Source organism: Eublepharis macularius, chromosome 2, assembly GCF_028583425.1.
Source record: "Eublepharis macularius isolate TG4126 chromosome 2, MPM_Emac_v1.0, whole genome shotgun sequence".
Taxonomy (NCBI): Eukaryota; Metazoa; Chordata; class Lepidosauria; order Squamata; family Eublepharidae; genus Eublepharis; species Eublepharis macularius.
Window position 1 is genome coordinate 205,867,848 of NC_072791.1, and position 26,147 is coordinate 205,893,994.

At 40.5% G+C, this 26,147-nt stretch overlaps 1 protein-coding gene across 1 annotated transcript in view; it reads right to left on the reverse strand.

The window, feature by feature from the left end:
- The window catches only part of CERKL (ceramide kinase like), a 69,767-nt gene that overhangs the window by 41,266 nt on the left and 2,354 nt on the right, over positions 1–26,147 (reverse strand). The window contains exon 2 of the mRNA XM_054970124.1: positions 712–954. Within this exon, the coding sequence (XP_054826099.1) occupies positions 712–954 (243 nt within the window). The remainder of the gene's footprint in view (positions 1–711; positions 955–26,147) is intronic.

A 26,147-nucleotide genomic window follows, 5' to 3' on the forward strand; every position in this document is an offset into this window, starting at 1 on the left:
ACAAAAATTCCAAGTATCATAGAGTCGAGTGTGAAATCTATTTAGACTTTGGGCCACATGTCCAGATTTACATTGGTCAATGGAAAATACTGCCTGTTCCCTACCACACCTTATAGATTATTTTTTAAAAACAAATCTGTGCCGAAGCCAACCTCAGAAGGAAACTACCACTAAGAAGATATTCGACCTCGTCCACTAAAACCTACTGAACTAAACCCATACATAAAGCCTATAACATTTGGTCCATTGTCCAAGAGATACTGCAGTGCAAACTTTTGCTCCACAACAGTAACAGCTTACAGCAGCACACATATCCTCCTGGCTCCAGAGACACACTCTTTTATACCACATTACTTGCTTGGAAACTTGTCAAAGACTGGAAGCTGCTGCTTGTAAAGGAAAAGGGAGAGTCATATGTCCTTGACTGAGGCCATGCTGCTTTCAATTTTACCAAAAAACATTTTGTTACCTGACACCACTAGCTGACACCAGTATTATAATAAAAACATAGAGGTTTAATTGTTGAGATACATTTGTGAAAAGTAGTATGCAGCAAGTCTAATGACCTACAACATAACTGATACAATAAAAAGAGACTACTTAATATCACAATTAGCAAAAGTTGCCATGTACCATGATTGCATACTGGAAATGAGGCTTAATAAAATCAATGGGATTGCTCAGGAAAATATATAGAAATAAAATACTTACCATTCAAAATGTCCTTAAAATATTTAAACCACAAGTGGCAATGGTCTTCACTTAAGTTACTGAGATTGAGAACAGAATCTTTAAGTTTGTTTTGGTCTTTTTTAAGGCAGACAAATAATGTGATGCCCAGTAATAAGCCACCTTTTTGCTGTCCAGCCGAACGACGACGTTTCAGTTTTACAGAGAAGACATCTTTCATTTCAACGTGTTCCTCTTTACACTGCAAGTCTGTGCTGGAGCCACCTGCCCAAAGAAAGAGTTAAGCATCATAGTCAAATAACTTCAATAAATGTAATCATTTATCCGAGAGCTGTTGATAATGAACAACAATGTTTAACATACAAAGAAATAACTAAAATTGAAGTATCTAAACTTAGAATAAAGACGCAAGAGGAACTATCACCTAACTACGATTGGTTCCAGTACAGACAGATTAGAGATTTATACAATTCGGACTCTGCAAAAGGGGGCATACGAACAGAGAACTCGGAACTAGAGCAGACCCTTCTTAAAGAAGACAAGAAAAGAATATCCAAGGTATACCAAGTACTGTTGAAATGGTATACTGAGGATGAGATAGTTAAAACACAGATGGTGAAATGGGCTATAAATTTCAATAAAGAAATAACAATGGAGGCATGGGAATACTTGTGGAAAACTACAATGAAGACAACGACATGTATCAATATTAAAGAGAACATTTTCAAAATGATCTATCGTTGGTACATGACACCAAAGAAGATTGCGCTAGGGAACTTGAATACTTCTAATAAATGCTGGAAATGTAAGAAACATGAGGGCTCCCTCTATCATATGTGGTGGTCGTGTGTGGTAGCTAGGCAGTTCTGGGGAGAAATAATAAGAGAAATGAGTGAAATTTTACAGTTTCAAATAAATAAGAACCCAGAACTCCTGCTGCTAAACTTGGGAATGGAGGGAATTCCAGCCCATCATAGGACGTTGATTTTTTATATGACTGCAGCAGCTAGACTTTTGTATGCGCAGAAATGGAAAGTACAAGAAGTGCCAACTATTGAAGATTGGATCTACAAATTGCTGTATATGGCTGAAATGGACAAGATGACAAGAAAACTGAGAGATCTGGACTCAGGGCAGTTTAACACAGACTGGGAGAAGCTGAAACAATATCTGGAGAAGAAATGGGAGGTGGGAGGAAAACTGTGGCAGTTTGAGAACTACTGAAGTATAATAAAAGTATAAAAGAGAGGGGTGACTTTACCGGGGGAGGAAGAGAAATGTGAATTTATAAGCAGTTAAATTAATTGATTGAGATATATATAGATATGTATAGGTTAACTGATAGAGAATAATTAATGATAAGGTTTAAACATGAGGATTGAGTAATTAACAATATTTTCTTTCTTTGACAAGATTTATATGCACCAAACTGAATGTACAGAAGAGTTAAATTGATTGAGTATCTGAGGAGTTATATAGAATTACCATAAAAAGATGAAATGAGTAATACATAGAGAACAAATCAAATTGTTTGATTTAAATGTGGGAAATTTTTATGGTTTATGATATATAGGTTTATATAGAAATATTCAAAACTGGAAAATGGGATAAATTGTTTATCTAAAGACGTATAGTTTGGGTGTATAATAAGTAAAGGAGTTAAAGATGTACTGCTTAATATAATGGAGAATGTATATCTGTTTTAGATAGAGGAATTTAATAGAAGTAAGGGAAAAGGGACAGAGGGTGGGAAAGCTGTTGGAAGTCAACAAAAGGGGGGGAAAGGGAGGGGGTTAGAAACGAAAAATTAGGGGAAAATTGATTGTAATGTAAAAATAATAATGTTCTAACCCAATAAAAAACTTTTCAAAAAAAAAAAATAAATGTAATCATTTATATCTCTATCCTAAAGTAAGTTATACTTTCAAAATACCCATTAATTCTATGTTTTGCAGATATACCCTTATTTTTGTTTTTCTTTATTTTATTCTAGGATGTTGTCTCGTCTTTTCTGTCATTTTAGTCTTTTCAGAATATGTATTGTTATTAGAGTAGAAGAATAAACAGATGTTCAAGACCACAATACGCTTGCTATACAGAGTAAACTTAGCCAGGCCACCACTGATACTGGGACGTCACAGATAGTTATGCCAGAGCCTATTTAGCCTGCCACCTATTGTGGAATAAGAACAGAAGGATCACTATAGAGAATCACTATAACAGACAGACAACACTGCCTATTATCAAAGTGTTACAAGATTTGCAAATAGCTTTTCAAAAAACTCTGAAAGAAAATGCCAGTGCTACTCCATCTCTCCTTCTTCCGTAAGAGTGCTGCATGGTCAGACTAGGTGTGTAAATGCAGTAGATTAGGAAAATGTTAATGACCAGAAGGTTTGTAATTTGTAAATACATGTGGCAGCAATTTCCACTATGGCAGAATCAAAAAATCACTATCACTATCACTATCACTATCACTAAAAATCACTATGGCAGAATCAAAAAAATTAGTGACAGAGTGAATACAGTTTATAATGCTTTCCAGTCCCCCACCACCACCACCATCACCTAGGGTCAGCTCCAGTCAACAATGGAAAGGAAGCAGTGCTTTTGAAGCTTCCCTTCTCTTTCCTTCATCCTTACAAACTCAGGAAGTGTAAGCCAACACACTGGGCAAGACAAGATCAACGCAAGTACAAGAGCAAGGTAAAAAGAACCTGCAAATTGCTCTTCAGCTTATTACTCAGGGTTCCCTAAACAATAAATAATGGGTGACTCCACTTCACAGTTGAAGGTTTGATACCTACATCTGTGAAGGAACTAAGATTTTGGATCTCTTTCCTTCATCCATGCACCTCTCCCTCAATAAGGTCAAGCAACAGCCTAATAATAATAATAGTGTGAATTGGGCCCATTTTAAGGCACTGCGGAGCTGCTCTGCAGCGCCTCAAAAACAGCGCCTCCGCAGTGGCTTATATACCGCCCTTCTGGATGATTAGTGTCACAATCAGAGTGGTGAACAAAATCAGGGGTGTGCACTAAAAACATATTTATGGATTCGGGGATTGGGGATCCAATAAATATCTGTATTCCCGATATTCAGGGTCCAAAAATACCTATTTTGTATTTGAATCCAGGTTTTTTCAAGATACAGAAAATAACTGGGTCTATTATTCCCTATGGGGTAATTGTTCTGGGTGGCTAGAGGAGCTGTTTTTGGAGTAAACTGCACCAAAATTGCAGGAGTGAGAGTGGCCTGTCCTCTAAAGAATCCTCACGTTTCAAGAAGATTAGGTCAAGGGGTTGAATTCTATGGGCCCCTGAACGAGGTCCCTAAGCTACTCTCCATTGTATTCTATGGGAAGGAACCCCTTGTTTTCTCCAGGACAAAGAAGCCTTTGCTAAGCTACCCAAGAGCAACCACTGACTAAAAGCCATCCAAAACAATGAACAAAGCCCTACAGAACCTGGTAGAAGGCACATACACTCAATGACTTGATTCCAAATATTTTCAGAATTAACCAATATTGGTATATCCAAAGGAGTTAGCCGTGTTAGTCTGTAGTTGCAAAATAGTAAAGAGTTCAGTAGCATCTTTTAAGACTAACCAACTTACTTGCAGCATAAGTTTTCGAGAACCACAGCTCTCTTTGTCAGATGCATCTGACGAAGAGAGCTGTGGTTCTTGAAAGCTTATGCCACAATAAAGGTCGTTAGTCTTAAAGGTGCTACTGAACTCTTTACTATTTGGTATATCCAAGAATCCTGGATTTCACTGGAATGCCCGAATACACCCAAAAATACCAATAAGGTATTTTTCACGTATATTTTTGGGCCAGATATACTGAATCACACACCCCTACAACAGCTGACTATATGAACAGTCCCAAGAAATCCATTATTTCAGCTGTCCTACTTCAAGATAAGATCAACAAAAAAGAAAAAAAACATCTACTAGGCCCAACCACTAAAACTCTTTCCTCCTTTTTCAATCCATCCCACTGCAGAATAAAATATATCATAGCTGCTGTAGTTGACAATCAAGGTGATCATGTACGTATTTCTGAAATTCTGAAGGTCTTTACACTTGCCTGAGGTTAAAGTCTACTTTTAATAGATACCAGAGTATCCATACAGCAAGGAAGCTACTTGCTCTTGAGTAAAAAATGGTTTTTATGTGTGATTTTAGTCTTGCAGGTCATGAAGTTTCACAGGTAAGAACTCAGGGCCAACAAAATCAAGGGATGGAAGAGACAATCTCTGACAAATCCCAAGAGTCATACGCCACTTACAGATAGCACAAGATGAATCAGCCAAATCAAGCAATATTTTTCATCTTTGGTTTGTGTTGGTTGCTTCCCCACACAAAGAACTAATGTTGAGCTAACTTAGAGTCAAACTACAAGTGACAGCACTCACGGTCCATTCCATGGCTGTCAATGCCATTTTAGAAGCATCTGTAGTTCTTTTAAAATTTCCATGAGACCCTGCTTCATGCAGCCGCCCCAGGGGCTCTTCCCTTGGCATTTTTTCAGGCACCAAATAGCCCCCAACTCCTGTTTCAGCAATGAAAAGGTATACAGAGGAAGAATAAAGAGCTCTTGGGTCATCCAAATCAGGACCACACAGACTGGGGCTGTCCAGGGGTGAGCTGTCCACATCCATCGGACTTACCACAGCCACAACACCTCGCACCTGCGAAAGGTGTGCTGCCATCACAGTGGGTAGAGAGCAGCAGGACGCCAGTACCCAAGGGAGCCCCAGATGTGCAAGAAGGCAGCCGGTGGACTCCGGGAGGCGCAGGAGCAGCCACAGACAAGCCCCAGACCCCTCCCCTGGCACTAGGCACCAAGGGGCAAAACACACAGGCCAGAGATACCCCTGCCCCTGCACACACACTAGGTGGGGCCGGCAAGCCAGGGGGTCATGCCCACAGAAATGCCACCTGCCTAGGAGATCTGCCTAGCCACAGGGATGCCCAGGGACAAATGGCTACCAGGCCCTCTTGCCTGGAAAGACCCTGCAAGCTCCAAGTAGGAAATAAATGGAAAGGGAGAGACTGGAGCTGGGGAGAGGCACCTGGAAGCCTCCTCAGCTGGCCCGATCAAGAGCAATCAACCCACAAGAGGAAGGGTGGTGAGCAGGGCAGGAAACCCTATATAAGCAGGCTCAGTTGGGAACCAAGGGGTGGAAAGTGTAGGAGCCGATGGTGAGTTGTGTTGGGGGAGTTCACTTGGCAAAGGACAGTGCAGGAGAGGAAGAAGAGCAGAGGCTACTGAAGGACGGGTCAGGCGGAACCTGACAGGGGCCTTGCAGAAATTTTAAAAGAATTATAAATGCTTCTAAAATGGTGTTGGCAGCCACGGGATGGGCCCATGGCTGCTGTCCCTTGAAGTCTGGCTCTTATTCACTGGTATCAAAGAGGAAAAAACGACAGCTTTTGATTAGCTGTTGCAAATATTCCTTGCAATTCTATATTAACAGATTTTATTTCAATGCTGACTGCAAGAAAACTCACTGGCATGGATGTGCTTTTTTTCCTCCTGTACAGAAAGGAAATCTCGTAACAAATTTCAAACCTGGTAGGTAATCAAGGTGATACGCACCTATAATTTTAAACTAAAATGTTTACTTCCAAACTTTAAACTGAAAACCTATAGATTTTTAAAGAAAATGCCATGCATCTACTTCATCTGAATTTAAATCTATGGAAAGTCAATACTCATTTCTCATTACATTAAAAAGAAACAATTATTATTGTATTTATATTTACCATATTTAAAATCCTCTAAATAAGCTACACTTGCAAAAAAAAATTAGATTGCTCATGAATTTGTTTTTTCCATCCAAGAATTATCTGTTCATTAGTATCATACTGATTACTGCTGGCTGTTTCAAAACATTAACTATCTTCTCATGTTACCTACAAGGATACAGGGTACCATCTGTTCTTACAGGGGATTTAAGCATACATTAGATATCATGCTATTTATTTAATTCATCACCCACTTCCCATTGTATTTTTAAAGTCAATTTAATTACAAGGAATAAAGATAATCTTTCCTGCCAAGTTCTTCCAGCAGTAGAAAAGCAAAGCTCTTCATAAAGTAGGTTACACTTGTTAAGTTTGCTTCTCTTTTCAAGAACACTTAGCATTTTTAGGAAAGGCCTCTACAAAAACAATACTACATGGCACTTTAAAATTACTATTATAAGCCAAGAGCCTGTCTAAATCAATTTTGGCACATCTGCCTGATGTAGAACATAAACAGGATTAGAGCTGGATTTATCTGCTTGATGCTAATTGTACTCAGTTTCTGCACATGTCCACTTTTTCAATACATTAAAGTCTGCCTGAGAGGCATTAATTTCTACCAGCATGTGCAATGCACCTACTTAAGGTACACTGATTATGTCATTGAGCCCTAATAAAATGGTTTCTAATTAGAATTCAACTTCACTAATATATAAAATTGTCTCGGGAAATTCCTTATACATTGATGAAAATTCCTCATACTCATCCCTTTAGTCTGGAAACAACACGGGGAAGAATTTTTTATGCGCTCCAGTTTTCTTTTCTTCAGTGCAGCATACAAATGAAGCAAAGAAACTGGGCAAAGTGGCACACTCCTTTAAGCATGCATCCGCCAAGTTCTATTTCATAGGCTCCTTTAAGTTATTTGTCCCTTTTGCAGAATGGAGGGTGGGGTGCGATTTTGAGATTGACTGAGTTTTGCCTCCACCAACACAGCTTTGCTGGGGCTTCATGTTTAGCTTTCAGGAGCTGTTGGGCAAAAGGAGATTATGACAGATGGCTGCCACAAGCTGAGCTCCTGGGCACGGCTGCCTTCGGAGTCCTCCTGCCCACGGCCTCCACAGAGCTCTGGGCAAGAGGAGAGTCCACCAGGTGGCACTTGCTTGTTCATATTATGTGGGGACTAGGGGGAGGAGACTGGCACAGAGAACAATCCTCCTTTGGTGAATGTTATCCAAGCCCAGCTATAACCCCCTCAATAGAATTGATTCTTTTTACTGATTACTCTCATTAGGTTACACATTAAAATGATATATGCTATTTGGCTATATTATATAGAGTCCACATTACTGATTTATCTATGTGTCTATAAAGTTGTATTTTGTTGAAGATTAACCTTTTCTTAACTGAGTCGTACTTCCTATATAAAAACAATTATTTTGAATGTTTAATCCACTAGCAACTATTCACAGCTCACCACATCATGAATTAATGATAGCTGTATTATTTATAAAGTATTATTTATAAGTATTATTTATAAAGTACCTTAATTACTTTTGTAGCGTGAGGTACTCTGTGCCATGGGAATCAGCAATCTCACCACATGGCTGTGACTAGGTAGAGCATTCAATCCATATTTTTAAAAAGAGGTCACCAGTTCTGGCTTAAACAATCCATTTATCTGTTCCACTCGTCTATATAAAGATAGTTATTTTGAGCTCAGTAAAACTCCTTTTTGGTCATTTCTTGTTTCTACTATTCTTGGTCTGCCATCATGCTTCTCCTCTTAATTCAGTTCTGCACATTGCTTTCCTACTTCAAAATACATTTTTCTCTTCAGTGGCTTTTTCCTGTGCATATGTAAAAAACACCTTCTTTTCCCTTTTAAGGTTTCTTGTGGCCTTGTTGTCCAGCCTAGCCTGATCTTTACTGCAGAGCTCAGAAGCGAAGCAGGGTCATCCACGGTCAGTACTTGGCTGGGAGACCACCAAGTAAGACTGGGGTTGCTATTGCAGAAGGCAATGGTAAACCAGTTGGGTATAGGATTCTAATCTGGAGAACCAGGTTTGATTCCCCACTCCTCCACTTGAAGCCAGCTGGGTGACCTTGGGCTAGTCACAGTTCTCTGGAGCTCTCCCAGCCCCACCCACCACACAGGGTGTTTGCTGTGGAGATAATAATTACATGCTTTGTAAACTGCTCTGAGCGGGCGTTAAGTTGTCCTGAAGGGGGATATATAAATCGAATGTTGTCGTTATAAACCACCTCTGCTTATCTCGGAATTTCATGGGAACACAATGGTTTCGTTATGACTCAACTTTACTTTATTTGGTGTTTAGCCCTCCCTCCCCGCAAGCGGGCTCAGGACGGGGTACAACATTCATAAATACATAATTATATAAATACAATTAAAATCATATCATAAAATCGTAACTCAGATGACCTGTTGCACATTCCTGCCCTCAAATACAAAGAGGGAGACACCCGGACGGACGGGATGTCATTGGATAGGAGAAAGCGACGGGAGGCTCAGTGATGGTCCTAATACTGGCCTCAACCATATGCCCGGTGGAACATCTCCATCTTGCAGGCCCACCGAAATTATACCAGATCTTGGCGAGCCCAAGTGTCTTCAGACAGAGGGTTCTACCAGGTTGGGGCCAGGACCGAAAAAGCCCTAGCCCTGGTTGAGGCCAAACGAGCCTCCCTGGGGCCAGGGATCACCAGCAAGTTCTTATCTGCTGAACGAAGTGCTCTCCGGGGTACATAAGGGGAGAGACGGTCCCTCAGGTATGCTGGTCCCAGTCCATTTAGGGCTTTAAAGGTCAACACCAACACCTTGAAACAGACCCAGAACTCCACGGGAAGCCAGTGAAGCTGCTGCAAAACTGGTGTAATATTTGACCTGAATAGAACGTCCATCAGGACCCGAGCAGCAGCATTCTGGACCCGCTGTAGTTTCCGGGTCAGACCCAAGGGTGGCCCTGCGTAGAGGGAGTTACAGTAATCTAGCCTAGAGGTGACCTGCACACTTTACTTACTTGTTCCTTCCTGTTTTAACTCTTTGATTTGTACCTGAGTCATTCTTTACGTACTGCAACTACAATCAGAGGGAAAACCCCACCTTAGGAACCTATCTGGAGAAATGCCAATAAGTAACAAAAGCATATTTGATGTATTGTTAAATATAAAGTGCTCAAGTGCTCCAAAATCTTCAATGTTTCTTCACCAACATCTAAACCTGAACCATGCTAGTGTGTACACTGTGACAGTAAATAAAATATGCTAAATATCCAATAAATACACTGAATATACTACAGTAATAAATACAGAATAAATACATAATACATTCAAAATCTGCTAGTAAACCAGGAAGTATACTGAAACTTCTTTTTGTCTTGCAGATACAAAAAGTATATTCAGATATACAGTCCCAGCACCTGTTGGGTTTAGTTAAGGATGGTTGGGACCAGTCAGACAGCCCTTCCTTTCCTTATTAACAGAGTGCTCCTCCTGAACTTCAGCAGCGCGGCCTAAACGAATAATTACCACACTATCTTACAAATTGCACAGAGAGCCTCTTACTTGAGTTAAAGAAGTAATAATGGTTTATTTATTTATAGAAGTACATTAACTTAAGTATAGTGGAGAGAAAAAGTGACTAACTAATCTTGCTAACTAGGGTGGCTTCAGATTGATAACAGGCCATCTGCTTCATTTGTCCCAAGAGGAGATACCATGCTGCTTCTCCTGATGCATGCAGGGAAGAGAGAAAGAAAAGAAGGAAGTTCCCTTGGATTACATTCTACTAATCAGAGGAAGCGAGTGATAGTAGAGTAGTCAAGAAGGAGACTGATACTAGCCTATCTATCTGTCTCTCCGGTTTTTGTCTTGAAGGTTTGAGCCAGAGACATCACCAATCCCTTTTTCTAACAGCACCTATTCAAGGTAAATTCTAATCTCAGTTCAATCTCCTGTAAACAGAGCTCTCTTTTTTCTTTTTTCTCTTTCCGGGTGCTAAAAATCCTGTTCCGTCTTGTGAGGTATTATGCAAACCAGCCAAGGTGCCAAACTGCCAAAGGAGGGGTGTGAGCAAGCTTTCCTGTTGCTTCAGTGCTGTCTTGTCTTTGGTAATTCACTCCAGCTTCTCCTTGTACTTGGAATGTTGTGAGCCAGTTCACAGTTATACTAACAGAATTTGGGATTGCATGCTACCTACCCCTATCCCAGGCACTCCAATGTAGTTACCTCCCATTTAGCACAAAGTCTGGCTTTCCATTACTTTGGAATCAAATAAGGATTCTAATAGCAAACTATGGTTTGTACTAATAGAAAGTAAGTAACTGGCGTGCATGAGAGAGGAACAGGATGCATATGAGCCCAAGGCTCAGTCATGCAAAACTAAGCCATGGAGTATGTCAGAGGTCCGCAATGTGGCACCCATAGGTGTCATGGTGCTTGCTAACTGTTTTTAGAAAGTGGGAGGGGCCTGGTGGGGCTCCTGTTCAGCAGGGTTTCTGATTGGCTATTAAAGATCTGATTGGCTGTGCAGTTTAAAATAACGTAGCTACCATTAGTGTTGGTTTTAGTCTATCGCTCCTTTTTTTCCAGTATATTTTAAAAAATTATTCCTCGTTTCCTGCACTTGGGTTTCCTCTATATATGTTGGGGTGGGGGGACACTCTGCCTCCTAAGTTGGTCGTTTTGTGGTTGGCTCCACCTCCTGTGGTGGCCATTTGTGGTTGTGCCCACCACCCAGTATTAGAATTCCGAAGGTGCCAGAGGCTCAAAAAGATTGGGGAGCCTTGGCTTATGTGAACCAACCTTGTGTTTCTCAATATCCATTTTTTTCTTTTAAAAACTATAGAGTTGCCAACTACTTGAAGAAAAAAATGTGCTGTACCTTTAATAGAGGCCTAATAAGATGTTATTCACCGGGTGATGTTTTTCACCTCTAGGAAGAAGCTGCCTGCTTCTACATATTAAGCCTCCATTAAAAGGATACGATATTTTTCTCCAGGCAGGTTGACAACCTACCTACGTGTTCTATAATGTATTACAGTATACAATATACTGTACACAGTTCTATACTGTGTAACTTTCCATGAAATCCAGTTTAAAATCAATTATTTCATATGTTCTTGTATTATTTCACATCTCCCAATTTAGATGTTTTGAATAGGACAATGATAACGTTGAATTTACTGAAACTTTCCAAGAATTTGTCAAGAGATTTGACTGAACTTTTATTTTAGAATTAGCCAACTATCAAAAAGCAGCTCTGCAATTCATTTTATCAGCTTTAATTCTATTCTATTAAAAAGAAACTGGATAAAGAAAAAATTATAGTTGCCCAAAAGATTCCCAGCAAGTAGCACACCTAAAGAACAAAAAATATATTTTGTAAACTCAAGACATAAGTGCAAGTTGGCCCGTGCATCTAAAAATATCCATATTATTTATTTCAATCTGAATTCTTCCTACTAATGATCTCTGATACCTTTTGTTCATAAGCTTCAGAAAAAGAAAACAAGAAACAGTCAAAAGGCAAGAACTGTAATACAGGAATATGATCAGGCTGCAGCTTTCCAAAACAGTGTTCACAGGTTGCTATGTTGCATTTATGTGCTTTGGCCTCACTCATTCATTCATTCATTTATAAAAAACGTTAGGATACTTTCACAACAAACAAATATAATGTATATACAATGCAAGGCACAGTGATCGCTGGAATACTGGAATGAAATATTTTAGTATGTCTTGCCAGAAATATGCAAAGTATACCACATAAAAGCAGCAAGCTTTAATGCAGAAGATAATTCAAAATAAGCACCTGAGAGAACAAAGGCGTGAAACTTCCCCTTTCTCACTAACAGTGCATTCCTATGCAGAATCGCTCCAGTTTAAAATCATCGGAAGCTATAGGTTTAGACTAGAGTTAACTGTGCATAGGATTGCCCTGTAGGAATCTACAAACACCAGGAAGAGGGGATTCTGCTGGACCAACTGGACTACTGGGTACATAACGTATGTGGCCTGGGGAGGGTGGGGCTCCTGGGTCAGATAGGAATGTATTTGTGCTTAAAGAATTTGCAACAGTTTATAGTATTTAATAATAGTTGTCTGGGGTCTCCAGCACAGCCCCTGGACTTACCTGGAGAGGAGGACAGAAGACCCCTCGGGAGACAGCAGCCCAGCTGCCTCGGCAGACAGCCAGATCCAGCCAGGCACAGGGGGAAGGGAAGAGGCACCCAAGCCCCAGCCAGCCACAGGGGTAAGGGAAGAGACACCCAAACCCCAGCCAGCCACAGGGGGAAGGAAAGAGGCACCCAAGCCCCAGCCAGCCACAGGGGGAAGGGAAGAGGCACCCAAGCCTCAGAGGGTTAGAAGGGGCAAGTGGAGGCCGGCCAGCCCCACCCTCCAGTGGGAGTCCAGGGGGCCAGGTAAGGAGACTGGGGGCAACCCAGAGGGGGCTAGAGTGGACGGAGAGGGCCAAGACAGTGGGGACAAGCAGCCAGCAGCAGGCCAAGCTGAAGCCTCACCAGCCAGGGAGGAGAAGCAGCCTCAGCAGCTCAGAGCCACACCCCAGCTTGCAGCCCAGCTGGAAAGCAGTAACCTAGCCCAGGGGATGCTAGGAGCTAAGCAGCTCCAGGTGGAGCTGTCTGAGGCATTCTGTGGGAGGAGATGGACAGCCAGCCAGGGAGACTCAGCTGTGCCTGCCTTCAGCCATCAGCTCAGCCAGGGAGGCTGGACAGCCAGCCAACGAGGCACAGGTGGACCAGCCCAGTGCTTCCAGCCAAACAAGCACAGGTGCAGCTGCCTAGGCCAGCTAGGGCCATGGGTGGAAGGCAGCAGGAGGGCATGGTTGGCAGGTGGAGCATGGCTAGGCTGAAGGGTTAAAAGGGAAGCACACCCACAAGGTGAGGTGGGTTGAATAGGAGCAATGGAGTGGAGCGGAGGCAAGGAGAAGAGTTGATGAAGGAGGAGATGGCGGAGATCAAAGGGGGTGCGTGGCACAGGTTGAGCAGGCCAGCGAGTGGACTGAGATGGAGTCTGGGTGAGGTATACCGCCCCTTCTTCCACAGAGCAGGGTCCTGCAGCATCCCTGGCACCCCTTTGATGTCAGGGCCGGTCAGACTGGGGCCCCGCCCAGCGGCAGCTGCCACAAGCCTTGACAATAGTATTATAATAAAGATGACTCTCAGGAGTAATACATGAAAAGCTTGAATGTTTAATACATATAGTCAAAGATACTTGATTACTAGAAAACTCTGAACATCCGCGTATTTAGAGAATGTCTATAAATTGCTTTGCTGCCTCCAAATAGCCAAGGTGGTGAAATAGCCAAGGTGGCTAGCAATTCATTTAATTCAAATCAATATAAAATTTTAAAAGACAGCCACAGATGTGCGTCAAAACAGCCAGGTACAACACATCCCTCAAAAATGGTACTCAGCACAGAGCTGCACATGGATAGAGGTGTGTGGCACGTTCCCCTTCACACAAGTTGCTGCAGCAGTCAGGAATACACACATATTCACAAACACATTTGTGACTAGCTGCACATGCAACGGATCAAAGAAAACTATATACAGCTCCCTTTACTAACAGTAATAAACTTGACGGAGAGAGATTTACAGTAGCAGCTGGGAATATATCTATGCTTGCAGCTTGTAAACTAGCATATTTGCAAAAAAAAAGATGGCTGCATATATTGGCTGCATATATTTACAGTACCTGAAACTTTATAAAAGTACCATATAGCTTTTCATTAAATGAAGATAACTTTCAGATTTTATGTACTGGTGGACAGCTTAAACTTCAAGATTATTTGGGCTTCTGATATGCTAGACACTCGATGCAATACACATGTGCCTGGCATTCAGACCACAAAATGACTTCCAGTCAAACTGTGCACTCTTTCCCCCATGTTGTTTGGTGCCATGTGTTGCACTGCATGGTGCTTGTAATCATTATGTCCACCTGTGAATCAGATTTGTCAATCAGGTCAAGAATAGTAAATTGATGGATCAGAAATAATACTTTTAAAAAGCTGCTATTTCCAATAATAGCTAAATTGTACAGAGGTCTTACATAAATTGGAACGCGTTAATAAAACCTCTTATTTCAGAACACAAACACAGACTGATATGAGTTTGGCAAACTTGTACTATTCATACTTGTAACAGATTTGTTAATTGCATATAGCAAAAAGATACATGTGTAGAGTTCATTTTACTGTGCATTATATTTCATCCACTTGCAAATTATATTTTTCTCTTTATTTCCGTCTCCTGTCTTATTGCTACCCATTGCCTCTAAATAACAAAGCACACTCACATTAAAGATTACACTTATCAGTATGGAAGGAAAGATGGCAGAAAGGCTATGATGCCATAAATATACAATGGCAATTTCTGTATGGAACACGTAGCAATCGAATCCCCTGGTTTTTAAATGCTGCAGCCCCACTCCCACTTTTGACTTCACATGGAACAACTAGAATCCCATATTCTCTAGGCATTCAACATCTATGGTCACCTGAGTGGCCTACCTCAGCTGGAATACATGCAAAAAATATTAAGCTTTAGTCCATCCAGGTGGAGAGCACTGTTAATGTTTATGATGCTCATTGGGGGAGGGAGCTCCAAATGGCTGATTTATACATTGGGTGGCATTAAAAAATGGGTATGCAAATGGGGGATGCTTGGGGTTTTAGGCAGCCCCTTCTCCCCATTTGCAATGGCTTTGACAGTTAACTGAGAGTACATTCACCCTCTTGCACTGTTCACACTGCCTACAGGATAAAATCCCAGATTCTAGATTCTTCTCCTAGGCCTTCAAAAAGTGGAACACAAGAAATAAGTTTAACACTAAAGAGTTGGCTTGCTGGGTTTGGAAAGAAGTTGGCATCTTATTTTTCAGTAGGGTTTTCTATGTTATTTTTGTTCTTAGGTGGAACCTGTATAGATTGGGTTGGGTCCAACCAGCTGGTTGGTGAAAAAGGGAGGAAGGAGTCTCCTTAGACTACCCAAAAGCCTATGCTGGAGATCGTGGGACCCACATGAACAAAACCCATGTGGAATATGAGCTACAGAAAGGAGAGGAATTGGCTAAGATTGGATGAAGAAGTCGGTGGTATCCTATCACTGAATTGCTGTTTTAATTCTCCTTGCTCCCAGACTTATGGTACAGGAGAAAGCTGGGTTTACATATATTTTAAATAAACAAAGAAATTGATTCCTCGAGGACCTTCTGTTGTGGATGACTCTGTACTCCTGCAAAACAGGTAGATTTGTAGCTTGTGAATGCTAAGATGTCTTGAAAGATGGAGACTGTGCGGTGAACAGAGCTTTCCTCACCAGCTGCTGCCCCAGCTGCAGGCTTTCCTTAAGCAGCAACACTTGGTCACTGTTACTGATGCTCTGATGTTATCCAAGTTGCGTTACTTGATGTAGGGCTACCTGCAATGTATCTTCAGGAACTTCAAATGGAACTGCTTGTAGCAGCAAAGATTCTGAGTTGAGTGAATTATGAAGAGCATATTCTGACACAGCAACCTACCTCACAGACTTGCTGTGGGGATAAAATGGTGGCGAGAACGATGGCAGCTTAGCATTGGGTCCCCACTGGGAAGAAAGGTAGGGTATAAGTGGAATAAACAAATTATTGACAGCTGTTGCTGAACTTCTACTGGATTTTATGCTGTTGTATACTGCTTTTACTGATCTTTTTTTTACTCTGTTTTCTACAATGCATACTGATATTGTTGTAAACCACACTGAGCATCCATTGTAGAGAATGTGGCTAACAAATATTTAAAATAAACAGAATACTAAAAGAACAGGCTTAAAATATTTGCTTTTGTTTTTTAATCCTCTTTTTTGAAAGTATTTATATAACCACATCCTAATCAATGATTTATTGCTGATATCAGGAATCTTTCCATCAAATTTTTGTTTTTCCAAGAATTACTGTTCCGAGATACACACTACTATGCAGAGCATAACATCTGTTGCTTCAGAGATTAAAATGTTTGAAAAACCTTAACTAAACATATTCTCCTATATACTTCATTGATGAATATAAAACATACAAGAAAAATATGCTTTTGGTCAAATAAAATGACAATGGAAACTTAATTTTATACTGTAGATAACATCTCCCTTAAAACAAAACAAAACAAAACACACATTGCTTACTCATTGTAAACAAAACAAAACACACATTACACTCATCACAATGCAGCAATATCCCCACATGCGTACCTTTAAGAAGATTTTTAAAATAAGCTTTTAACCAGCAGAAAATAAGAATACAAACGCAATCAAATACATTCCTCTCAACTTTTCAATGAGCTTACATTTGTATCTTAAAATACATCAAGTTGCAAATCAACAATAGTTTTGCAATGTATTCAATATTAGTAACTGTGACCCTGATCCTGAAAACTATCCAGCAGTTTGGCAGATAAAAATATTTAAAAGCCTATCAGGTTTCCCAAAAATACTTCAGTGGCAAAGTGCTTTAGATCATTAATGAGCAGCAGCTAACATGGACGGGCTGTTAAGCAATACTGATTTTCTGCCACAAGTTGCCAGACCTATGTTGGCAGGTATAGCCATGCAACTTTAGGCATACTGTGAGAGGCAACAGTATTATGAACTGACATGTATGAAGCTAAATTTTGAAATGAGGTCTGCTCATGTGACCATACCAATGAAAATAGGCTTCCTTCCACACTAGATCATTTGTCTTTAGCACTACAGAAGCATTACTTTTCTGTAACATAATTAAACATAACTAAAATAGTAATTATATACAGCATTTAACATAGCACTATTTTCCCATAAAAATCTGACAGTTCCCATCCATAAAGGCAATATTCAACTATATGATTATATGCAGCAACAGTTGTGCTTCTTCCTGCAGCTGTCGCCTTAAGAAGTAGCTGTATCCTTGCTCCTTTTTAAAGGTGGCTTGTTTCTCCTCTTCGGCAACTTCAATTAGTTGCTTCTATTCATTCCTGTAGACGTTGAATTCCTAAAGCAGCCCTTAATCAGTCAATTTCTGCTTTCTTGAGGTGGGGGGGGGCATTAATTACTGGTTTACTTTTTGCATCCAAAGAAGCTGTTAAAAATATTACTGTAGCAGTTGCAAAACTGCAATCAAAGGAAAATTAATCAGCTTTTCTGGTTGTGACCAGTTAATAATATAATAATAATATTTGATTTATATACCACCCTTCAGGACAACTTAATACCCACTCGGAACAGTTTACAAAGTATGCTATTATTATCCCACAACAATCACCCTGTGAGGTGGGTGGGGCTGAGAGAGCTCCAGAGAACTGTGACTAGCCCAAGGTCACCCAGCTGGCTTCAAGTGGAGGAATGGGGAATCAAACCCATTCCTCCCATGCTCTTAACCACTACACCAAACTGGCTCTCTTAAGAGTTAAGAGTAAACCAGTAATTTAACTCCCCCCCCACACACTGCCATCATATTATTAATATCATTTGTACCTAAAATTATTGTGACTTCACTTCCAAACTTTCATTCTTGATTGCATTAATGTACCAACTTAGAAAATTTGCCTCAATGAATCAAACATTGATATGAAGTCTCTCTGTACCTTCTAACCCCTAAATCTGAACCTTTACTGTCTCAAGAACAGATAATTAGCTGTGAGGCATTTGCTAACTTTTTCGCTGATAAAATAGCACCAACATGCTCTATTCGGGATGCTAGCTGTACTACAGACGAGATGGAAGAAATGCTTAATACACCGTCTCGCTCACATATGGACTGCCTTGAACCAGTTACAATGACAAATCTTAAAAGGATCTTGACATCTCTGAAAGCTACTACTTGTGCACTGAATCCTTGTCTGTCTTGGCTGTTAAAATCAAGTAAGAACCATATAAGTGAACCACTGAGATCTATTGTAAATCAATCGCTAACTCAGGGCTCCTTCCCCCGGCCACTTAAACAGGAGGTTATCTGCCCGCTAATTAAAAAATCATCCCTAGATAAAAAATGATGTATGTGGCCTATTATCACCCATTTTCTAATCTGCCTTTTTTGGGCAAAGTGATTGAGAGCGCAGTAGCTGACCAACTCCAGGTCCTCTTGGATAACTCTAGCTGTCTGGACTCTTTCCAGTTTGGATTCAGGCCAGGTCATGGGACAGAGACAGCACTTGTAGCTTTAGTGGATAATCTCCATCTGAATATAGACCATAGGCCATGCCTCCTTATTGCTCTACCTGGATCTATCTGCAGCCTTTGACATAGTAGACCCATGCCATCCTGTTGAGGCATTTAGAGACAGAAGGCGGCATCAAAGTCTGTGCCTTGGACTGATTTAAACCATTTCTCATAGAACGGACTCAAATGGGAATTATCTTGTCGGATTCCACAGGACACAATCCCATCCCCCAAGTTATTTAAACTCTATGTAAAGTTTTTAGGAGAAATGACAGCCACCAGACTTACCTGGGGCCTAGGTTGCAGCCGTCAGGAGGGGAGAAGGATGGAGCATGGCGGCCGCCATGTTAGAAGGCTCGCCCAGCATACCTGGGTGAGCCTATGGCCAATCAGTTTGAATTCCCTGGCTGTCCTATCAGTGGCAGCCAGGAGTGAGCTGACAGGGACGGGGCCTGGCTCCGGACCTCAGGGAGGCAGTTTTCCCTCTGATCCAGCAGCTGAGTATTTAGTCAGCTGCTGGCTCCGCTCCTCCTACACTGTGCTCTTGGCCAGCGAAGAGCGAGCACCGTGGAGGGAGCTCTGAAGAGCAAGAGCAGCAAGAGCAGACAGAAGCAATTCAGGGACGTAGACCTTCTCCTCCTCCTCACCCTCAGCCATCGGCTGCAAACAATGGCCACCAGACTTATCTGGGGGCCAGGTGGCAGCCATCTGGCATGGAAAGGGATGGGGCATGGTAGCCGCCATGTTAGAAGGCTCGCCCAGCATCCCCAGGCAAGCCTGCAGCCAATCAGTTTGAATTCCCCAGCTGTCCTATCAGGGTGGCCGGGGTTAGCTGGCAGGGGGCAGGGCCTGGCTCCAGACTTCAGGGAGGCAGTTATCCCTCTGGTCTGGCAACTGGGTATTTAGTCAGCTGCTGGCGCTGCTCCTCCTGCACTTTGCTCTTGGCCAGAGAAACCCACCCACCTCTCTGTTTTACATGTTAGTTGTTTCTTCGTCACAACTTTATATGGCAGTTTGTCACTGGATCGGATCCCTTTTAGGGAGAGGCAGGGCCTGCGTGCCCAGGCTTCCCAGTGAGGGGATTCCCATAAGGCATCTCAGGAGTGAGTTATGGTGGTACATGCCCAGCTCGGAGGCTGCTGGGGCATATCACTTCCCAGTGGCAGGGGAATCACACAGGGGTGTACACCCTGGTGACCTCCCCCTTAATGTTACTCCTTGGTTCCTCCCCTCAGCTGCGGTCTGGGGGGGGGGGGTGAGAAGTCATCGGCTGGCAAGCAGGTCAGTTGATCTTCTGGAATCCAATCTTCATGCATCACCAATGCTCCTTCATGCTGTATTCAATAAAGCTGTGGCTATTTTCACTCCAGCTAATGTGTGGGACTAAGTTTGTTGCCTTTCCTTCTCCCCAGGGTGGATAAAAATCAATGATTTTTTTTTAAGATTAAAAATCAGGTTTTAAAAAAATTTAAATAGGATTTTTTTAAAAAAATTAATAAAATGTATTTTTGAGAAAAAATCTAAAGATAGTTTTCTATTTAAGATACATTATAGTCCAAAAGTTATCACGAAATAAGGATTAGTTTTTAATTATGTAGCATGAAGCTGTATATTTATGCAATGTTCAAATTTTTTAGTAAATGAATTCCATTAATCCATTCTCAATTTCATGCTCTTCCAGAGGTTTCTGTAAGATTATTGGGCAATTTGTCTGTCTAGAAGATATTATCACAGAGGCTTGGTTTTACAGTTCTCAAAACTGTTAATTTGTATCTGCAGATATCACGTCCCTTCTTCAGAGCAAAAAAGGTTATAAAATAAACATACACAGTTGAGAAAAAGACCTTAATCCCGTTGTTCCTTTGCAAATCTTTGTACACAGAACCAACCCCTTACCTCTTAAGTGCTAAGTTTCAAAAAATTCAGTGGAGTAGAATAGATCTACACAAGAAGCTAAGTGTGAGGAGTCTTTATGTAGAAAAGAATGAGTCTTTATCTAGAAAACAATGACTTAAATCTAGTCTTACTGACTAGTGATTTAAATCAATTCGATTTAAATCAAATACACCCTCCTTCTACCCCTCCTCGCCCTCAGCCATAGGCTGCAATTCATTTGCAGCTATGGAGTGGGATGTCATGCAGATGACACCCAACTCTGTATCTCACTATCCAAGTCCCCACAGGATGCAGTAGAAATCTTGGATCACTACCTGACAGCTGTGGTCAAATGGCTGGAAAAGGACAAACTGAAATTAAACCCAGACAAAACAGAAATGATGCACATTAGGAAGGCAGAGATCTTGAAAGACATTGTACTACCCACTTTCAACGGAGCTTGTCTGGTCCTCGTAGACTCAGTTAAGAGCCTATGGGTTATACTGGATCCAGCATTACTGCTAGAAAAGCAAGTTAAAGCAGCCGCAAAAAATGCTTTGTACAACCTCCCTCAATGACTTCCTACCTCGACATGGCCAATTTGGCCACTTGGATCCATGCTATGGTAACATCAAGACTTGTCTATTGTAATGCACTATACATAGGTCTCCCGTCTAAGTTAAGTAGGAGAGTCCAGTTTGTGCAAAACACTGTGGTTCGGCTATTATCAGGAGCAAGCAGGAGCATGAATATCATTCCCATCCTCAGTCACTCAATTGTCTACCCATCAGTTTCTGTGCACAGTTCAAGATACTGGTTATCACATAGAAGGCTCTTCATGCCTCGGACAACCTCTCTATGTTCCTCCACAACAGCTTCGCTCATCTGAACAGGGTTTCCTGCAGGTACCACCCTCCACATGGACGAAATCAACAGGTGTCCGTACATATGCATTCTCTGCGGTGGCCCCTGCCCTATAGAATGGCCTGCCTGAAGAAGTCAGGAAAGCCCCCACTCTCCTGGCTTTCCACAAAGAATGCAAAATTAATTATTCAAAAAGGCTTTTTACTCAGATAGGAGGGCTGTATTGTACGGAGGGGATCTCAAAGAGATGCTTCACTAACAAGTTAGGGACCACAGATTTCACCATTATCTTGCCTTACGTACTGTTGTTTTAAGTATGCGCTCCTATGTACTACACTTTGCCTTAAGTGTGATCCTACTGGGTAGTTCTTTCTTGTTTAATGTCAGTCCTAGAATTGCTTATGCTCTGTTTCAGTATTTTTTCAACTCCGTATTGGATTTTTGCTAATGTTATGTCTTTATCAACTTGCATTTCTTTACCCTATGGCATTATTTATTGAAACGTCCATGATATTGACTTTACTAATCTCACACTACGTAATCCGCCTTGAGTCTCAGTGAGAAAGGCAGAGTATAAATGACATAAATAAAATAAGCCAACTACAACTGATAAAATTTTATATGGCAATCTTTCCAATATTTGTATATATGCAGGAGAACAAGGGAATGAGAAATGGAGTCAGGTTTCATACTCAGAATATGCCACAGACACGTTGTATCTAGGACACCGGATTCCATTGTGAGTGCGACTGCAAACACACCTGGAGAAAACAGCCCTCTCCTTTTAACAGAGGTGTAATATATGTAAAAGTGGACAGCTGAAGTTTTTCATGGCATGGAGAAAAACAATTAGGCCTCTGTTAATGGCACCTGACCATCTTTTCTTCTAGTGGTTGGCAACCTGAATTGTTAGGCACCCTGGAAAATCTTTGGTTCCTAAGTGCACTGTTAATGCATCATTCTAGGTAACAGGAAGAAAGGCCTCTCTGCTGTCACACAATAAGTGGCAAAGGAAGGCGGCTCACAGAGGGGGACTGAGAAAGAGGCATTCAGATCCCATCACATTCCCAGTGATGTAACTGGCAGCACAACTAGATCCAAACGCAGATCTGAGCTTAGGAAGACAGTTCTCCATTACTACATGAACTGAGGTAACAATATTGGTTTGTTATGGTGCAGCTAACGTGCAAGATGTAGTAAGTATTTATTCACACGGGTACAGATCTAAGTAATGAATCTGTAAACAAATACCAGTTCACATTTATGGATTTCCAACATCTCCTATATCAACAGATCTATAATGCAGGCTTCAACTACTGTATGCAGTGTAGAACTGAATGTTTTCAATAATTCTTAAAAGTTAAAACATTAAAGTAATTATATCTTTTACATAACCCTGCAAATTGTACAACTGGCTTTAATATGTGGATATAACAGCGTATTATAAAATATAACAAAACCAAAACATTAATACTTGATTAAGGCCAAGTACATTCATTTCTAAAAGAATCCAAAAATGCTAAAAACCTTTGCAGAGTTGCAGCTGCAACTGACAAAAAGTCAAATTCTAAAAGGAGACAGCAGCTACCACCACAAAAACTAACAGATGTGCTTTGAGATCATCTGGGCAAAAACATAAGCATATGTGAAAGAAATCCAATACTATCATAAAATCAGTTGATGTCTAAAATAATAGCAGACCCTTATGGCAGAACAGTGATATATGTATCAAATACACAACACATTATGTTTCAACAGAATGTCCTGATAAGACGGCATAAGTGGCAGAAATTAATACTAGAATTTCATTCATGAGAAGCAAATGCATCAAGATTTTAATAATTTGATAAAAGCATGCAAATACATATTGCCTTACAATTCTGTTGACTTTATCCTAAACAGCCTTATAGCCATGAAAAGGTTTATCAATTATTTGATTTTTATTTAGATTTATGTTGTTTTTCTTTGGGTCCCTCTTGGTGAGAAAAGTGCATAAAAACACTTAAGTAAAATAAATATTAAGAACCATTTCACACATTACAGAGAGACAACCCATACAGTCATGTCCTTTCTTACCTCCTTGATGAGCAAATTTACAATATTTAAGTTTTACATTTTTAACAGTGAAATCCTAAGCAGAATTACTTCAGTCTAACCCCTATGACTTATACATGTATACCTAAATTCGAAACATATGAAGTGGTGCCAAAATAATTAAGCAACGTCAATGAAGCATGATTTATTAACAAAGGTAAGGTCACTTCATGACATCTGTCAATATCTAATAATTACATTTACATTCAACTGAGCAAGAACAAAAGAGTTTTGTGGCATCTTTCAGACTGATGTACTATGACATCATGAGTAGCCTCTCATGACACAAAGCAAAAAAAAAATGTTCAGAAAGGCATGATCTGGCCACAGTACTGAGCTTTTGTGTTCCAGTAAGATAAAAGTCAAGGCACTAGAGTAAGAGCACCATCCCAAACTTTATACTGACAGGCAGCCTGTTTCTCACTTGCTTGCAGCTAGGCCAAAAATAAGCTTTATAGGCCAGTCTGTTAAAATAGATATAGGAAACTTGGAGCAAAAAGAATAGTACCATGGCCTGGTTCTGCTACTACTACTACAAAGGCAGTACTGGCTCACTAAGGACTTCATCCATAACACTGTAAAAGAATTATTTTTCTTTTATCCCACCTACCAGCCACACAACGGAGCCCTACATACACTGATAGAAATTATACCTAAATAGAGAGAAGAATGAAGGTGATTTCAAGACAACTATGGGCAGCTTCAGAAATCTGTAAATCACTTCGAAGTGGAGTGGCATAAGAAGCAATATGAAGTAGTAAAATTTGTATCAACGGTAACAGCCAGCAGTAGTCAGCAGTGTTTCTCCCTGCTTCCCATCTCAGCCAAATCACATACCCACGTCTAGAAAGGTTTTGTACCAAATGCAAAACAAAAAGGGTATTCAGTATATATCAAAGGCTCAGTACTCAGTGAGTCAAAAACAGATGGACCATTGAGTCCCTGTTACATACTAAATATTCTCTTAGGGAGATATTTGGCTACAAATGAACTCTGGATGTTACAATTTCATACAGGATTTTTCTTTTGATTCTAGACTCATAAAGTTAATGTAATTATATCTTGGGGGGAGTCCTTTCTACAGGGGACTCTGATTGTTTATTATCAGGTAGACTATGTTTATTAGATATCAATTGCTCTCCTGGGTGGATTAATTATTCAGTTCATGCTTTTCTCTTTCACTGTAGGTTCCTGATGACGCACGCCAGGAACCTTCTTGCCTGCTGTCCATACGCTCCTAAAAATCCAACTTGCTTCCAAGTGAAGTTATATTAAACATATGCAATTAGTTTTTGAGTCATTGTTTTATCTTTAACTGGCCCTGGAAAAAAAACGTGCACGTACAGCATTTGGGTTATATTTCTACCAGAAGTCAAATTCCTAAAGTATCTTGGGGTAGAACAATACCCACAAAGACATTATTTGTTTGTAGTGGCAGAAGTCATTGCATTTCACAGTACTACAATATTCAGACCCTGAAAACACGGTGACATGAGGCAGAATGTTTTTTTTTTGTACAGATTCATCCCTCCCTTTTAGTATACTGAAAGCTCACAACAGTATGGTTTCTTACAATGCTATATATTTAAAAAAATGAAACAATAAAAACTATGTTTTGAACATAAAATATTAGAAAACTAACAAACTCATGATTTTTAAAGAAAAATATCAAAGAACATCTAAAATTAAATGTTTCTAACATTTTTTGATCTTGGGGTATTTCTGCCCAAAAATCTATTTGTCTGTAGTGACATAAATATTCTCGAAGTTATCAAGAAGGGTCATCAGGTAATCATGTAGCACTGTATCTCTTCAGGGCATTTAAAAATGGTTCCCTGTATCAGTGTTCTCTTAATATAGTCATGGTGTAATTGTTTACCCTAAAATGTTAAATGGTCTTGTGGCAAAATACATAGATTTCTAGGTCTGTTTTATACCACAGGCCCTTTTTAATTGTTTCAAAAAGCAAACTGTAACAGCAACTGGCTGTACTTTGGAGACATTGTTTACTACTGTACATGTGACAACATCTTGAGACAACAAAGTTGTACAGCAACCTCTCCATATGCACTCTACCAACAAAACTGCAGCTAAGGTGGTAAACTCACACCAGACATAGGACTAGGGTAGAGAGAAGGGAAAGATTATTTTTCATAGTAATTCCAGATGGGGTAGCCACATTAGTCTGTTGCATCAAAAATAAACAGGAATTTTATGGCACTTAAAAGATTAACAAAATTCTACACCAGCGCAATTTTTGTGGATTAGAGCCTATTTCTTCATATGTTGCAAGGTTTAAGGTACCATAAGACTCCCATTTATCATTTCAGACACCACTTTTCTTTAAGTGAGAGACAACCCAAAAACTCCACGCTAAGTTTTCCAGCATAGCATTTTGTTCCTAGGCAACTCATCTGCCAATACATTTAAGCCCTTTGAGTTACTAAAACTTTCCTTCTCTGTAGAGACTTATTCCTCACATATTGTCGGCTTGAATAGGAGTCTGAAAGGCCTGGGAAAGCACAGAGAAGAGGAAAGAAAGGGAACCAAGGGCAGAGCGTCCCACACATGATGTAAACAGTCCTTGGGATCAAAGTAAGATCTTTTTTCTCCCTTCCCTCTTCTTTTTTTCATAACATCCATTGATAAAAAGTTCTGAA